The sequence below is a fragment of the Mobula birostris genome, chromosome 2 (genome assembly GCF_030028105.1).
Source record: "Mobula birostris isolate sMobBir1 chromosome 2, sMobBir1.hap1, whole genome shotgun sequence".
Taxonomy (NCBI): Eukaryota; Metazoa; Chordata; class Chondrichthyes; order Myliobatiformes; family Myliobatidae; genus Mobula; species Mobula birostris.
This window is the reverse complement of record NC_092371.1, coordinates 112,377,150-112,396,123: the sequence shown is the minus strand read 5'-3', so window position 1 is coordinate 112,396,123 and position 18,974 is coordinate 112,377,150. Positions and strand designations below refer to the sequence as shown.

Here is an 18,974-nt window from a genome sequence, read left to right as displayed (position 1 = left end):
TTCATCCTGTTTTAATATATATTTCCAATTACTCTGAAAATTTGTTGATAATGGACTCTAAAATTTTACCAACCACTGAGGTCAGGCTAACCAACCTATAATTTCCCGTCTTTTGTAACAGGGGTGTCTATTTGGAAAGTAATATACACATTCTCCAAAAGTGCAAAGCCATCCAACAATCACCAAGCATCAATGGTAACATTTCAAATTCGTCTGTTAAGAATATTTTTCTCCCCCACAGTCCCCCCACAAACCACCAAGTCGACGGAAAACAGGTTGAGAACTGTAGCCTTCCAACGTAAATGGTGCTGTAAATAAACAGTGCTATTATGAGAGTAATCAATGTAGGGTCATCCATTAAAATTAAAAGCCAGACAAAACGTACCTACCATCATAGAAAATGAGATGAAGGTAAACAAGATTAAAAATACATCAAACAATTTGATAAGATTTTTAATAGTAAAGGGAAAGGATATTATCAATAATTAACAACATTAGTACAGAGTGCAATAATAAAACATCTGATTAAATATACTAAGCTATTAAACTATCACTTAAATAATTCCATATTCAATCATCAAATAAATTTTTATCTGGTTTAATAAAGCAAAACTGATCCAAGACACCAAGAACTTCTCTCAAAATGGTCCAATGCTAATTGATATTGTACTTAAAGCCCATCATTATCTTTGGAGAATATGTAATAGTTCTTAAAATCCAAGTTCAATTGTATGCATCAGGGTGAAGAGACAATTAAATTCTGAAATTGTCACTTTTCTGGCACATTGACAGTTAATCCTGGCAATTAGTTCTGTTGAATAAATGACATTCTAACCTCAAGACATCTGCTGTTCCGGTACCTGCTTTGCAACATTCATTCACATGTATCGATTTCTGATGTATTCTCTGTAGAGTATCATGTCATCTTTAGACATGGGTGGTATCATGCCTTTGCCAGTCTTGATATGGGAAGTAAAGACTTCTACTGATTTTGGATCTAGACCAGTTAGGTGCACCTCATAAATGCTGTCCTGAAGGAATGAAGAGGCTGGTCCCCTGAAAAAAGACAACAACAACAAATAAAAATGACTATAAATAGCAGCTCTATCCAGTGAGACACGCTTGCCCAAGACCTGATTGGACTCTTTTCAGAAAGTAAGCACACATCTAAACTCCTACACCAGTGCAATATTAAGAGAGAATTACTGAAATTTATTGCGCAGGAGGGAGATATTCAAATCATCACATCAATGTCATTGAAAAAATAAACTAGAATAATCCCTCTTTCAGTCTTAGTCCATAACATACGGACATCAAAACTTATTCATTGTGCTATGTGTACTGTATCTGCCACTACAACCTATTCAAGAAATCAGTTAGCAGAACTCTTAGATGATTCTTTTCCATCAACTCTCAACTAATTCTACAAACTGATTAAGTTCTTGCCATGAGTTAAGGACCTCTCTGTTAAGGTAAAAGTACTTTCCCATTCATGTTATCTAGGCCATCAGTTTTATACAACTCACTTAAGTCTTCCCTGGTCTTTGTTTCAATTAAAATCAGCCCCAGCTCAGATAATTTTTTCTCATTTTCAGATCACTGGAGCTCTGCTCACATCTTTGTAAACCATTACTGCTTCTTCTCCAGTGGGGTTTTCTGGAGCTGAGAGCATGGAATTACAACATAACAGCCATCAGATAATTCACTGTTGTTCACATGCCAGGCCTCTGGCACAACAGGATGAAAAGGTAGAAAGGGCAGGAGTTTGTGCCAGATCCCAAGCACAGCAGTGCTGTTAGTAAAGTCTCTTTCTAGATGCAAATAAAACTCCATTAATCTGGTACACTTAGGGGTTTTAATGCTGGAATAGCATACATTGAGGCCTATCTGACATAGTATTTTATTCTTTCAAATGCATGTATTAAAGGTGTTACATAGAAACATGATACCTAATCCAATGAGCCTGGTATGTTTGACCAGATGAGGGAATCCAGGCCTTTTGGGTCAGATGCCAAAATATTGGGACTTCTGATTCATCAGTTACTGGAATATTGGAGTTTTATTACAAAATGCTATAGTGGTCGCTTTCAACACAGATTTTTCCAGCACATTCATTCCTGGGAAGCAAAGTACCACTGATAGCTATTTATGTATTCTGCATTTAAATCTTAATATCTTCAAGACAAATAGTTTTGGCAAACATCCTGCTTTGACACTGCTGCCAATATCTCAATCATAATTTGAAACATAGTAAAATATTCCAACTTCACCATGCCTTTTGGATCCATGTTAAAGGAAAGATGAGAATTAAATTAGCATTATATGATTACTCTAAACTATAGAGCAATACAACAAACTGTTTAAAATTCAGATATTTTAAATATCTTTTTTGTCTTTTTTTCCAATGTATTTTTCACGATTGAAAGATCCTGCTGGACATTAAGAACTTAAGTCACTGCAGGTCTACCCCATCAGTGAGTTGCTTGTTGGTGGAGAAACCGAAGGAGCTGGACTAGGTGCCTGCTAGAGAGAGGCGGAGTTCGTGTGGATATAGGTGGTGTGCAGTCTAACAGCAAATGATTGCCTTAGTCACTTTTCTTGTGATAGCAAGACCCTATTGGATATTGGTAATGTGGAATGCTGTAAGTCCAGTTCAGTTCACTGATTTATTGGTGGGACTGACGGCTGGAGAGTTGCATGGCCTTGGTCACAGTGAGGACTAGGCCTTAAGCTGCGGTATCGCCTGCTTGCAGCAATGAAGGAGAGAGGTGTTGGAGACAGTGTAGTGCGGTGTCCGTGCTGTCGTTGGTGCTGCCTTCCAGTGTTCACTTGGTGGAAGACAAGATGTATTGTGTTTGACTCCAAACTGCTGCAACATTCGAGGACTCAGGGACTTGATCTATTTTTTTTGTGTGACTGTATTTTTACTATTTTATATGTGCTATATATGCCTTGTGCTATGTATGGCTGTCGGTATTGTGTTTGCACCTTGGCCCCAGACTAACACTGTTTTGCTTGGCTATATTCATGGGTACTCACGTATGGTTGAATGACAATTAAACTTGAACTATCTGTCAATGGATCTGGGGTTGAGAGGGTAAACAGCTCCAAGTTCCTCGGCATCCACATCACCGAGGACCTCGCGTGGTCTGTACACACCAGCAGTGTGGTGAAAAAGGCATAATAGTGCCTCTTTCACCTCAGACAGTTGAGGAAGTTTGGTATGGACCCTCAAATCCTAAGAACTTTCCACATGGGCCACAACTGAGAACATCCTGACTGGTTGCATCACTGCCTGGTATGGGAACTGTACCTCCCTTAATTGCAGAACTCTGCAGAGAGTGGTGCGGACAGCCAGCACATCTCTAGTTGTGAACTTCCCATGATTCAGGACATTTACAAGGACAGGTGTGTAAAAAGGGCCCGTAGGATCATTGGAGACCCAAGTCATCCCAACTACAACCTATTCCAGCTGCTACCACCCAGGAAGCAGTACCGCAGGATAAAAGCAAGGACCAACAGGCCGCGGGACAGTTTCTTCCACCAGGCCATCTGATTGCTGAACACATGCTGATTTGAGTATACTCTATATTACATTGACTGTTCTATTTATTATAATTATAAATTACTATGATTACACATTGCACATTTAGATGGAGACGTAACATAAAGATTTTTACTCCTCATGTATGTGAAGGATGTAAGAAATAAAGTCAATTCAAAATTCAAACAGCATTTTTATCACTTAAAATTAAACTGCAAGTACTTGATTAAAAATGCTCTAAAACAGAATATTTGGTAATAAGAAGGATGGCATTGTTGAAACTTAGAGCAGCTGTAATATTTCCATGACAAGTAGTAAGTGGCTATTGTCCTTCGTGGGCATCAGGCAAGACTTCACAGTGCACTTGCTTTTTTATGATAGCAGAACAACTTGAAGAGACAAAATCTTTCAAAGGAATGAAACTGGATTAAATCTGGCAAGAATGCATTATTAAACATAAGGTATGTAAATTTCTATGACTAGTCTTCAGCAATAATTTTTACTTGGCAAAGGCCCATGTTTTTGCAACAGATAAATCACTTGCCTAGTTTCAGCTGGGCGTATGGAGATTGATTAAAATTACATTGTGCAATAAAATATAACACAGCACAATCCTAACAGAACCTTCTGTGAAACCAGGTCTAACAATGATAATGAATGCCAATTAATTCCATATGTAATGCATTGTATACAATGGCTTTTAAAAATATTCACAAAATTAAATCATCAAGGAGGATTTCAAAAGTTCCATTCACAATAAATACAGAATAATTAAGAATATAGAACAGTACAGCACAGTAACAGGCCCTTCGGCCCACAATGATGTGCCAAACCAGCAAAAAGCAAATCAAAAACTGTCAAAAAATAATCCCTCTTACCTACACAATGTCCATATCCCTTAACCTTCCTCATATTCATGTGCCTATCTAAACGGCTCTTCAAAGCCTCTACAGTATCTGTCTCTACCACCATACCAGGCAGTACATTCCAGGCATCCACTACTCTCTGAGTAAAAAACTGACCCCTCACATCCCCTTTGAACCTACCCCCTCTCAGCTTCAATGCATGCCCTCTGGTATTAGACATTAATTTCTATTCTTGTTCTTTCTTTTTTGCCAACATTTATCCTTAGTGAAATTCTTGCTCACGTGTAAAGAAAGTTGCTTTGTAAAAACAATATATCTGTTTTTGAATACTTACAATATGGTCATCATGTTGTCAAGTTGATTTATACTGCATTGATAGCTGCATGTGTCAATCTTACGCTGGCTTTGACCCAGATTAACAAACCTGTTGTAAAACCATAGCAATGGTAAAATATTATTTCAAATGTAGACTCAGAAGCCTGCTTGTGATGTTGAGATGTAAATTCTAAACCCCGAATTTGGAGATACAATCCAAAGATCACAAACTGATTACAGATCAGTTTTGAATTACAAATCCCAAATTGTCAATGCTGTGTATTAATTAATTAATTAATAGGTCAGTGTTATCTTTAGGATGCGAATATCATATTGTTTATAACCGACACTATTTTTCTTCAGTTTTATTTCCTGTAAAATCATACGTTTTTGACCTTTACTCTGTATAAACCAAAATGCTGATTAACAGTTAACAGAGGAATTCATCAACGACTGATCAATTCTAATGAAAGGGCTGAGAACTTAAGGAAGCCAATGGCATCACAAGCACAACAAATATAAAGAAAATGAAAAATATTGACACATCTTCTGAAAGGTAGAAAGTTTTTGTCAAATTTAGTAATTTTCAAACTCTCTTTCCCTACCTGGGAATTAAAATTATTCATTCACAAACTGACCCTGTCTCATCGGTTATTTATTTTTAACCATCACAATTATAAAAAGGCATACAATCAGTTGTATAAGGTATAGCACCACATTACTGAAATATTCATAAGTTTAAACAGCAAACGTTTTGGAACAAACACACCATTTGACCATAAGTGAAAGTCAAACATAGAATTTAAAGAGTAGTGTTTTAAAATATTTAAGTAGTAGTTAAATAATGGTCCAAATAGCATTAAATTTGAAGCAAACAAATTACTTGAAATTCTAATCCAGGATGTTGGTTCTGCTGTTTATCTAACCTTTTGTATATCAGAAGATCCTCCTCTGATGGAAGCCTTGAAATGGTTGTGAGATGTACTTCCCTTGGAGATTGGCTAGAATCCTGCAAAATGAGCACAAAACAACATTAAAAAATTAGACATTAAACCCATACTTTTGCTTCACAACTAACATTTCAAATTTCAAAGTAAATTTATTATCTAAGTACATACAGTATGCCGGCATAGTGGCATCAGTGCTGGATTTCGGAGCAAAGGCTCCTGAGTTTGAATCCAGCCAGCTCCCTTGCCTGCTTTCCATCCATGCTGGGTTGAGCATCGAGCTAGCAACTTGGCCTCATAAAAATAAGAAAGCCTGCTAAAAAAACGCCGTCATTATGGCGTGTCAATGACTCCATCGGAGTTAAGGGCTTTCTTCTTCATCTCCTTCTTCTTCTACATACAGTATATATCACCATTTACAATCCCAAGATACGCTTTCTTGAAAACATACTCAGTAAATCCAAGAATCATAATAGAATCAATGAAAGATTGCACCCAACAGGGTGAACAACCAATGTGCAAAAAGCTGTGCAAATATAAGAGAGAAAAAAATGACAAATATGCAATAAATATCGAGAACATGAGATGAAGGTCCTAGAAAGTGAGTCTACAGGTATAGGAACAGATTAGAGATGGGGCAAGTGAAGTCGAATGAAGTTACCCCTCTGGTTCAAGAGCCTGATGGTTCAGGGGCAATAACGGTTCCTAAACCTGGTATTATTAAGTCCTGTGGCTCCTGTACCTTCTTCCTGATGGCAGCAGTGAGATGAGAGCATGACCTGGGTGGTGGGAGACCCTGATGATAGATACAGCTTTCCAGCAACAGCGCTCCGTGTAGATATGCTCAATAGAGAGTAGAACAGTGGGCTAAGCATATATCCGAGGTGCACCAGTGTTGATCGTCAGCGAGGAGGATATGTTATCACCAATCTGCATAGACTGCGGTCTTCCGGTTAGGAAGTCGAGGATCCAGTTGCAGAGGGAGGTACAGAGGCCCAGTGCTCCAACTTCTCCATCAGGATTGTGGGAATGATGGTACTAAATGCTGAGTTATAGTCGATGAACAACATCTTGACACAGGTGACTGTGTTGTCCAAGTGGTCTAAAGCCGTGTGAAGAGCCATTGAGATTGCATCTGCCGTTGACCTATCGTGGGGATAGGCAAACTGCAATGGGTCCAAGGTCCTTGCTGAGGCAGGAGTTCAGACTACTCATGACTAACCTCTCAAAGCATTTCATCACTGTAGATGTGAGTGCTATCAGGCGATAGTCATTAAGGCCGCTCACATTATTCTTCTTAGGCACTGGTATAATTGTTGCCTTTTTGAAGCAAGTGGGAACTTCCATCCATAGCAGTAAGAGGTTGAAAATGTCTTTGAATACCCCTGCCAGTTGGTTGACACAAGTTTTCAGAGCCTTTCCAGCCATCAGGACCTCTGCCTTGTGAGGGTTCACGCTCTTTAAAGTCAGCCTAACATCGGCCTCTGAGACAGAGATCACAGGGTCACCGGGTGCAGCAGGGATCTTCACAGCTGTAGTTATATTCTCCCTTTCAAAGTGGGCATCGAAGGCGTTGAGTTCATCTGGTAGTGAAGCATCACTGCCATTCATGCTATTGCGTTTCGCTTTGTAGGAAGTAATGTCTTGCAAACCCTGCCAGAGTTGTCGTACATCCGATGTCGCCTCCAACCTCGTTCGAAATAGCCCTCTGCAGATCATACCTGGTTTTCTGGTACAGGCCTGGGTCGCCAGACTTGCATGCCACACATCTAGCCTTCAGCAGATGACGTACCTCTTGGTTCATCCACGGATTTTGGTTGAGGAATGTATAATAAATCTTTGTAGGCACACACACCATCCACACAGGCTTTAGTGAAGTCGGTAACAACTGCAGCATACTCATACAGGTTCGAAGATGAATCTCTGAATACAGTGCAGTCCACCAATTCAAAGCAGTCTCCTGTGCTTCCCTTGTCATACCTTCACCGTAGTTCTTGACCATACCTTTATGTAGTTGGGCAAAATGGTCAGCATACAAAGATGTGGTGGGCCAATGGGCCTGTTTCTGTGCTGTGCTCTATAATTTTATCACTATTTGGAAGTTTAAAAAAATAAAAGTGATTTTCAAAGCCATGTACCATTGTAACTGTCAATTTCGCATTATATTGCAGAGTGCATTTCTCTGAACTAACTGCAAATAGCAAGAAAACCCCAAAGAAAGTCTATAGGAAAATATAATTAAAACAAGCAGAGCAGTTGTTTGTTCATTCACTGACCTCAAATTCCATGTTATTATGCTTTAAACATTTCATATTAGTTTGAGAAAGATAGGATATTAACACTTGGAAGATAATACACAGAAAAAGGCTAAGGAAACGTTACGAAAAATAAGTATCAAAATTTTATTTTTCAGTTGGCTATCCTGTTGCATATCAATTAATAGTTTTGTACCATGTGGTGTAATTCACAAATATGGAAATATATATAACATATATAAAGATGATCAGAAAGATACTAGTATTTTTACTTGTTTGAAAACTGTCAGAAAATAAACTTTAAAATACATGTTTTGGTCTGTATGTGATAGCTTCTTGCTAGTAATATATTTGTTACAAAGTAGGACAATTGTTAATATAACACTTATTTTCTATTTCCAACAGTATAATATATTTGCATGTAATATCACAGTGAAATACTAACTGGGAATAAGACATCAAATTTTTAAAATAAAGACAAACATCTATGTGTAATATTGATAAACTTAGCAGCTGAATGAGATGAGGTCAATGTTTTAAAACTTGTTTCATCAATACATTTCAATCTTTTCCAAACATAAACGTTAATCTCTAGATATACTGTAAAGGTAGTTGGTGAGCTTTCTTTTCAAATTACTTTATGGCGGTTTGATAGAGGCAAGTACAGGTGCCCCCGCTTTCGAACGTTCGCTTTACGAAACCTCATTGTTACGAAAGACCTACATTAGTACCTTGTTTTTACTAACAGAAGGTTTTTTCACGTTACGAGAAAAGCAGCGTGCGAAAAAAAAAGCGCGCGCCCCAAGCAGCCAAGCTCCTCCCCTGGAACTGCATTCTAGCCGCCATTGCTTAAACACGTGCTTTATCTCGATTTATTTTGTGCATCCGTCAGCAAGATGAATTCGAAGGTATCGGAAAAGCCTAAAAGAGCTCATAAGGGTGTTAACACTTAGCGTAAAACTAGACATAATTAAGCATTTCGATCATGGTGAACGAAGTAAGGACATTGTCCACGCATTGAACTTGCCTGCATCCACCATTCGCACTATTTATACGCAGAGAGAAAAAATCTTGAAAGCTGCGGAAGTTACTGTTGGTTCTGCTCGTAGCAAAGTGGTCTCTCTTAGTCGGCATCCAGTAATGGATAAAATGGAAAGTCTATTGCTTGAGTGGATTGATAGGTGTACAAAACGTGGTGTTCCTTTAAGTTATCTTATAAGGAGAAATCAGTCAGTCTTTTTAATAAGCTGAAACAGAAAGCACTGGCCGATGGTGATGAAAGTATTGCGAAAGTGGAATTTAAAGGTAGTCACGGGTGGTTTGATCGGTTTCTGAGGCGACTCACAAGTTTATCCCGTTTGCGCAGTGACTCGGTGCATGTTCAGAAAGGCTGCCGAAGCGAATGTAGATTTAGCTGAGACATTTTTACCAGCTTTGTACCAGGAGGGGTTAGAAAGTGAGAAGAAGGAGCATAGTGGAGCGGAAGGAAGTGAGGGAGTTGAGGTAGATTTATCATTAGTGAGGAAGGAATTTATACAGGCACAGGAATGAGACGAGGAGCTGATAGTTTTGACGGAGACAGCTCTCTCTGAAGCAGAAATAAAAAGGGAACCAGTGGGCTATTATGTGAAGGAGGGGGTACTGATGAGGAAGTGGAGACCAAGTACCGTGCCCGCAGATGAGGAGTGGGGAGTGGTACACCAGGTGGTAGTGCCGAAAATTTATAGGGACCAGGTTTTTAACCTGGCCCACAAGATACCCCTCAGTGGACATTTTGGGGTGAGGAAAACAGTCGATAGAATTATGAAAGAGTTTTACTTGCCGGACATGAGGAAGGATATTATTGAGTATTGTAGATGTGAGCCGACACAGTTAGAGCTTATTAATATGTTAAAAGCTTACCATGATCAGAAAGCAGATCTAGTCGGTGTTATCACGAAAGTTAATGAGGCTGGGGTGCCAAATGATAAGGGAAAGGCCCATCTTGAAAAGATAAATATGGTGCCGACCAGATTGGAGAACTCTATTGTTTTGGCCAACTTTGCTGATAAGGTCTCTCACTTAACCCCCGAACAGAGCGAGCCACTGATAAAGCTAATTAACCGGCATGCCGCTGTGTGTCCGGATGTCCCGAGGCGATGCAAAGGGACGGTACATGATGTTGTTGTCACCTCAGACCAGCCTATTAAGCAACACCCCTATAGGATGAACTTGGAAAAGGGCAAGCTAGTGGAGAAAGAAATTGAACACATGCTAGCCACAGGTATTATTAGGCCATCCGACTCGGAATGGGCGTCTCCCTGTGTGGTTGTCCCGAAAGTCGATGGGAGCATACGATTCTGTACAGATTACAGAAAAGTGAACGCTATCACAAAAACTGATGCTTACCCCATCCCAAGGGTAGACGATTGCATCGATAAAGTGGGGAGAGCTAAGTACATCACAAAGATCGATTTGCTAAAAGGGTACTGGTGCGTTCCTTTAACCGACCGGGCTAGAGAAATCTCAGCATTTGTCACTCCATCCGGGTTATACGAGAATAATGTTTTACCTTTTGGCATGAAAAACACCCCAGGGACCTTCCAAAGGATGATTAATTCAGTGATAAAAGGGTTAAAGAATGCAGAAGCGTATATTGACGATTTAGTGGTCTGGAGTGACACATGGGAGGAGCACATTGTGACAGTAGAGGAACTGTTTAAACGGCTGTCTGAAGCCAACCTGACAGTGAACCTCGGAAAAAGTGAATTCGGCCACGCGAAGGTCACTTATCTGGGATTTGTGGTAGGACAGGGGCAGCTGGCTCCGATGCAGGCTAAGGTGCGGGCTATCTCTGAAGTTCCCATCCCGACGGACAAGAGAGCCCTGAGAAGGTTCTTGGGGATGGTGGGGTACTATCGGAAGTTTTGCAAAAACCTTGCGGATATTACCCTCCCTCTTACTAAGCTCTTGCCGAAGAATGTGAAGTTTGTGTGGGACGACCTTTGTCAACAAGCCTTCGAGAGTCTGAGGGCGATTCTGTGTCACCACCCTGTATTAAATGCGCCTGATTTTTCAAAATCCTTCTCCCTAGCAACAGATGCTAGCGATGAAACAGCCAGGGCGGTGCTGTTACAGACAGCACAAGAGGAGATTGACCACCCAGTGGCTTATTTTTCTAAGAAGTTTAATGTCCATCAGAGAAATTATTCCAGTGTGGAGAAGGAATTACTGGCAATCATACTAGCATTAGAACATTTTGAGGTTTATATTTGTCCAGCACGGAAACCACTGATAATTTACATTAATCACTATCGATTAGTGTTTTTGGCCACTATGAAGGATAAAAACAAACGGTTACTAAGTTGGAGCCTAGTCTTACAGGAATTTGATATTAAAATAAAACATATAAAAGGAACGGACAATGTGATTGCTGACTGTCTGTCAAGGTGTTAAAACTTAAAAGTTCTCTGTATTAGCCGAATAGCTGATGACTACCTGCATATTAGTGTGTATCTAATAATGTGCATTCATGCCCATAATTTTTACCCCGGTAAAAATCCTTTTAAGGGTAGGGGTGTGACGCCAAGCAAAGCCATCGGATGATTGATGCTAATGAGAGAGATAAGAAAGACAATGGAGGAATATTCAAAATGCTAATAAGAGAGAAGAGAGGGATTAACAGAAAAGAAACACAATTCAGAATATTGACAGACCAGTTGCTTTGAACCTGAACTGTTTGAAGTTTGATGGACAGGTGATATCCCAGCAGGGGGATAAAAAGAGCGGGCTTGCTAAGGCATGCAACACCACGAGACTACGAGACCCTGGAAAGAGCAGTGTACCCCCACAAGTAGTGGGAGTTTAGAGGTCCGGTTCGCGGGAACTGACCAGAGGCTCACATTATGTAAAGGTACGATTGGTGGGAACCTGGGGTGCGTGTCCGCCCTTGCCTGGGTGCTGGGTTCACCGCGGAAGAACGATCGTATCCGGAACGGAGGGGTCACAGTCGGTGACCACAACGGGGATTAGAAAACATAAAAGGGTCTGCCCGAAGCCAACTGCAAAGACATCAAAGGTCTGCCTGAACCAAATTGCATCTCTCTCCCCAACGGTACAACAACAGCGATTACTGCGAACTGCACTAAACTGAACTGAACTCTGCTTCACTTAAGACTGAACATTTTACCCCTAGACTGCGATAGAGCTTGGTTGATTCCTATTACTCTATTTCTGTGTATTATCATTGCTAACCTGTTACATTGATATCCTTACGATTAGAGTGCTGTATTACTTATGCCTTTAATAAAACTTTATTAGTTCCTAGTAATCCAGACTCCATAGAAACTAGAACTATAGAAACTACAGCACAGAAACAGGCCTTTTGGCCCTTCTTGGCTGTGCCGAACCATTTTCTGCCTAGTCCCACTGACCTGCACACGGACCATATCCCTCCATACACCTCCCATCCATGTATCTGTCCAATTTATTCTTAAATGTTAAAAAAGAACCCGCATTTACCACCTCGTCTGGCAGCTCATTCCATACTCCCACCACTCTCTGTGTGAAGAAGTGCCCCCTAATGTTTCCTTTAAACTTTTCCCCCCTCACCCTTAACCCATGTCCTCTGGTTTTTTTCTCCCCTTGCCTCAGTGGAAAAAGCCTGCTTGCATTCACTCTATCTATACCTGTCATAATTTTATATACCTCTATCAAATCTCCCCTCATTCTTCTACGCTCCAGGGAATAAAGTCCTAACCTATTCAACTTTTCTCTGTAACTGAGTTTCTCAAGTCCCGGCAACAACCTTGTAAACCTTCTCTGTACCCTTTCAACCTTATTTATATCCTTCCTGTAATTTGGTGACCAAAACTGAACACAATACTCCAGATTCGGCCTCACCAATGCCTTATACAACCTCATCATAACATTCTAGCTCTTATACTCAATATTTCGATTAATAAAGGCCAATGTACCAAAAGCTCTCTTTACGACCCTATCTACCTGTGATGCCACTTTTAGGGAATTTTGTATCTGTATTCCCAGATCCCTCTGTTCCACTGCACTCCTCAGTGCCTTACCATTAACCCTGTATGTTCTACCTTGGTTTGTCCTTCCAATGTGCAATACCTCACACTTGTCTGCATTAAACTCCATCTGCCATTTTTCAGCCCATTTTTCCAGCTGGTCCAAGTCCCTCAGCAGGCTCTGAAAACCTTCCTCGCTGTCTACTACACCTCCAATCTTTGTATCATCAGCAAATTTGCTGATCCAATTTACCACATTATCATCCAGATCATTGATATAGATGACAAATAACAATGGACCCAGCACTGATCCTTGTGGCACACCACTAGTCACAGGCCTCCACTCGGAGAAGCAATTCTCTACTACCACTCTTTGGCTTCTTCCATTGAGCCAATGTCTGATCCAATTTACCACCTCTCCATGTATACCTAGCGACTGAATTTTCCTAACTAACCTCCCATGCGGGACCTTGTCAAAGGCCTTACTGAAGGCCATGTAGACAATATCCACTGCCTTCCCTTCATCCACTTTCCTGGTAACCTCGTCGAAAAACTCCAATAGATTGGTCAAGCATGACCTGCCATGCACAAAGCCATGTTGACTCTCCCTAATAAGTCCCTGTCTATCCAAATGCTTGTAGATTCTGTCTCTTAGTACTCCCTCCAATAACTTACCTACTACCGACGTTAAACTTACCGGCCTATAATTTCCCGGATTACTTTTCGATCCTTTTTTAAACAACGGAACAACATGAGCCACTCTCCAATCCTCCGGCACCTCACCTGTAGACAGCGACATTTTAAATATTTCTGCTAGGGCCCCTGCAATTTCAACACCAGTCTCCTTCAAGGTCCGAGGGAACACCCTGTCAGGTCCCGGGGATTTATCCACTTTAATTTTCCTCAAGACAGCAAGGACCTCCTCCTTTTTGATCTGTACAGTTTCCATGATCTCACTACTTATTTCCCCAATTCCATAGACTTCATGCCAGTTTCCTTAGTAAATACAGACGCAAAAAGCCTATTTAAGATCTCCCCCATTTCCTTTGGTTCCGCACGTAGGCGACCACTCTGATCTTCAAGAGGACCAATTTTATCCCTTACAATCCTTTCGCTCTTAATATACCTGTAAAAGCTCTCTGGATTATCCTTCACTTTGACTGCCAATGCAACCTCATGTCTTCTTTTATCACTCCTGATTTCTTTCTTAAGTATTTTCTTGCACTTATACTCCTCAAGCACTTTATTTACTCCCTGCTTCCTATACATGTCATACAACTCCCTCTTCTTCTTTATCAGAGTTGCAATATCCCTTGAGAACCAAGGCTCCTTATTCCTATTCACTTTGCCTTTAATCCTGACAGGAACATACAAATTCTGCACTCTCAAAATTTCTCCTTTGAAGGCTTCCCACCTACCGATCATATCCTTGCCAGAGAACAACCTGTCCCAATCCACGCTTTTTAGATCCTTTCTCATTCTTCAAATTTGGCCTTCTTCCAGTTAAGAACCTCAACCCTAGGACCAGATCTATCCTTGTCCATGATCAAGTTGAAACTAATGGTGTTATGATCACTGGAACCAAAGTGCTCCCCTACACAGACTTCCGTCACTTGTCCTAACTCATTTCCTAACAGGAGATCCTCTAGTTGGTCCCTCTATATATTGATTTAGAAAACTTTCCTGAACACATTTTACAAACTCTAAACCATCTAGACCCCTAACAGTATGGGAGTCCCAATCAATATATGGAAAATTTAAATCCCCTACCACCACAACTTTATGTTTCCTGCAGTTGCTCCAAAATGAGCGTTCCATTTCTGCTGGTTTGGCAACCCAGTTACGGGGTACGTAACACTGTTTTTTCCTATATTATCATGTATTGCATGCAAAGTTAACAAATCTCATGATATATGTCGGTGATATTAAACCTGATTCTGATTCTGAAGTGGCCATCATTGACAGATTTGTTTTGTGGTATAGGCATGTGAGCCTGATGAACGTGATGCTTACTTTTACATTGGTTTATTACTTTGCAGTTCAATTATTATAGAAAAAAGGTCCAATAATTAATGAAGTGTTGCCACATACTCCCCATCTTGCTTCAACTAAATGGCATAAAAGCATATTGTAATTTTTTCCTCTGATTATAAAGTTAGTCTTGCTGTTTCCAGCTTACATTTAAGAATGCTTTTTGAAGTACCAGTATCAGCAGTTTTCTCCACTGGCTACAATCTGCCCCATGCTGATAATGGAAGTTATCCTTCATTAATTGATTCCGATTATTCTCTTCACTCTTGATTTTCTTTTCAACATTCTTCTTTTCCCTTAAAGGCATTTTTGAGATCGCTCTGATATAGACCCCAGATCAATGGTACTTTGCAATTAGACACAAGTATTATGCAACATGTTTAAGTCAATCATCTCTTCTAGCTTTCCATTCAAAGAGCAATTAGTTTGCAAATAGTCCTGCTGAAATCAGGTCCAATCTGTGCTGTAACTCTAAAACTATAAGCATTGCTTATTTCCATACAATAAAATATTTTTTTAACCTCGAATAACACACACAAAATGCTGAGGGAACTCAGCAGGTCAGGCAGCATCTGTGCAAATGAATCAACTACTGATATTTTGGGTTGAGACCCTTCATCAGGACTGGAAAAGAAGGGGGAAGATGTCAGAATAAGGCAGTGGGAAGAGGGAACGAGGACAAGCAAGAAGGTGATAGGTGAAAAGGTAAGGGGCCAGAGTGGGGAATAGAAAAAGATGGAAGGGAAGGGGTAAATAAATTACCAGAAGGAGAAATCAATGTTCATGCCATCAGGTTGAAGGCTACCTAGACAGAATATGAGATGTTGCTCCTCCAACCTGAGAGTGTATTCATCATGGCAGAAAAGGAGGCCACAGACCAACATGTTGGAATGGAAAATGGGATAGGAATTAAAATGATTGGCCACTTTGGAAGTCTGCTTTTTGTTAATGGAGTGGAGATGCTCGACAAAGAGGTCCCCCAATTTACATTGGGTCTCACCAATTTCGAGGAGGCTGCAACAGGAGCATGGGACACAGTAGACAACCTCAACAGATTAGCAGGTGAAGTGTTGCCTCATATAGAAGGACTTTTTGGGGCCCTGAATGGAGGTAAAAGAGCAGATGAATGGGCAAGTGTTGCATTTTTGTCACTTTTGAGACAGTAATAGGGATGGATGAATAGACAAAGGAATCACAGAGAGAACAATCTATGTGGAAAGTGGAGAGTTGGGGGTAGGGGGAGGGAAGGTAAAGATATGTTTGATGGTAGGGTCCCACTGAAGGTGGCAGAAGTTGGGGAATAATGATGTGTTGGATGTGGAGGCTTATGGGGAGGTAGGTGAGAACAAGAGGGGCTCTATCCCTGTTAAGGCTTTGGGAAATAGGGTGAGTGCAAATGTCTGGGAAATGGAGAAGATGTGGGTGAGGGCAGCAACAATGGTGGAGGAAGGGAAACCCCATTCTTTGAAGAAATCCTTCTCTAATATCCTGGAAAGTCTCATCCCGAGAACAGATGGAGCAGAAACGAAGGAACCGAGAAAAGGAAGAGCATTTTCACAGGGGACAGAGTGGAAAGAGGTATAATCAAGATAGCTATGGGAATTGTTGGTTTAGAAAAGGTATCAGTAGACAATCTGTCTCCAGAGATGGAAATATAGAGATTGAGAAAGGGGAGAGAGGTGTCAGAAATGGACTAAATTAATGTAAGGGCAGGATGGAAGTTGGAGGCAAGGTTGATGAAATTGACAAGTTCAGCATAGGCGCATGAAGCAGTCCAAAGCAGTTGTCAATGTAGCACAGAAAGAGTTGGGAAGCATTAACAGGGAAGGTGTGGAACATGGACTGCTCCATGTAGCCTACGAAAAAGCAGGCATAGCTGGGGCTCAAGCAGGTGCCCATTGCTACACCTTGAGTTTGGAAAAAGTGGAAGGAACTAAAAGGGAAATTGTTGAGGGTCAGTTCCACCAAATGGAGGAGGGAGATGGTGGAGAGGAACTGGTTGGGTCTGTTGTCAAGAAAAAAGTGGAGCTCTTTAAAGCCTTCTTGATGGGATATCGAGGTTTAAACGGACTGGACATCCATGGTGAAAATGGGGCAGTGAGGGCAAGAGAATTGAAAGTTATTAAGGCGATCGAGAGCATGTGAAGTGTTACAGATGTAGGTGGGAAGGGAATGGATCAAGGGGGATAGAATAGAGGAAAGGTATGTGGATAAAATTTCAGTGGTGCAGAAGCAAGCAGAGACAATGGGCTAACTGGACTACCAGGACACTCTTGTCTCCTATCAGATTCATACTTCTCAAGCCCTTCACCTTTTCCAATTATCACCTCCCTGCTTCAAACTTCATCCTTCCCTCCCCCAACCACCTGGCTTTACCTATCATCTTCCAGCTGTCCTCCACCTCTTTATTCTGGTGTCTTCCCCCTCCCTTTTAGTCCCGAAGAAGGATCTCGGCCTGAAATGTTGACGGTTTATTCAATTCCAAAGATGCTACCTGACCTGCTGAGTTCCTCCAGCATTTTGTATGTGTTGCACTGAACTTCCAGCATCTGCAGAACCTCATGTTTATTTTTCTAACCTCAGTAATTCTGGTATTATCCCCAAACTCTGTAACTTTGACCGGTGTTGATCGCTGAGAGACGGCACCTTCCTCCTCTCTGTCGGTTCCTGAATCATCTTCGGAACTACTAGAAACGGCTTCCTCCGATGGTGGTGGTGGGGCACTTGCTACTGTTTTTCGCTGCAATACAGCTTCCTCCTTATTGCTCTTGTTACTACACAAAAAAATTGAAGTATTTTGAATGAATTATGCAACTACATGTCTGGATTTGAAAATGTAATACAAGATAATATATTATCTATTCTCATTCATTGCTTAGGAAAAAAAACTAATCCATGTGAAACATCAGCAATGATATCTGGTATTATATTCCAAGTTCTTAAAATGTTTGTTGTAACGATTTGCAAGGAATTTAATTTTATTTGTTATAAATGCTTGACAAGGTTTATACAGCATGCTTGACTTTATTATTTGAGACATTGAGTTCAAAAGTCAGTAAGTTATGTTGCAGCTTTATAAAACTGTATAGTAGTTAGGCCACATCTGAAATATTATATACAGTTCTGGTCACCCCTTTATAGGAAGGATGTCAATGCTTTATTGAAGGAACATAAGAAGTTTACCAGGATGCTGTCTGGTTTAGAGGGCATGTGCTATAATGAAAATTTGGACAAATTGTGTTGTTTTCTCTGGAACAGCGGAGGCTGAGGGGAGATCTGATAGAGGTTTATAAGATTATGAGAGGCATAGATGGAGTAGACAGACAATATCTTTTTCGTTGAAATGTCTGATACCAGAGGACATGCATTTAAGGAGAGAGGGGGTAATATTAAAGGAGATGTGAAAGGCAAGTTTATATTTAAAAACACAGAGTGTGGTGGGTGCCTGGAATGTGCTGCCTGGGGTGGCAGTAGAACCAGATACATTAGGGACTTCATTTATTTATTTAGATAGTGCAGAACAGGATGTTCTGGCCCACTGAGCCACACCACCCAGCAACCCACTGAATTTTAACCCTAGCCTAATCACAGGACAATTGACAATGACCAATTAACCTACTAACTGGTATGTTTTTGGTCTGTGGGAGGAAACCAGAGCACCCAGAGGAAACTCATGCACAATGGGAAGGAACGTACAAACTTGCTTAAAACTGAACTCTGAGCTCCCATGCCCTGAGCTGTAATAATGTCACACTACCCACTACTCTACCGTGGCGCTCTGAAAAGATGTTTAGATAGGCACATGAATGTGAGGAAGATGGAGGGATATAGACATTGTGTAGGGAGAAGAGATTAGTTTAATTAGCCATTTGATTACTAATTTAATTAGTTTGGCAAAACAATGTGGTCTGAAAGGCCTGTTGCTGTTGCTGTTGCTGTGCTGTACTCTACTCTCCTTTACATGCTATGACTCCCTACCCAACCACATTTGGGATCAATTACAGCTGATA

At 40.7% G+C, this 18,974-nt stretch overlaps 1 protein-coding gene across 1 annotated transcript in view; it reads right to left on the bottom strand.

Moving 5' to 3' along the window:
• Positions 1-485: 485 nt before the first annotated feature.
• fig4a (FIG4 phosphoinositide 5-phosphatase a) overlaps positions 486-18,974 on the bottom strand; it is a 112,734-nt gene continuing 94,245 nt past the window's right edge. The window contains exons 21-24 of the mRNA XM_072246364.1: positions 17,543-17,738; positions 5,652-5,734; positions 4,745-4,834; positions 486-1,056 (exon numbers count right to left, since the gene is read on the bottom strand). Of these exons, the coding sequence (XP_072102465.1) occupies positions 879-1,056; positions 4,745-4,834; positions 5,652-5,734; positions 17,543-17,738 (547 nt within the window). The 3' untranslated portion in view covers positions 486-878. The remainder of the gene's footprint in view (positions 1,057-4,744; positions 4,835-5,651; positions 5,735-17,542; positions 17,739-18,974) is intronic.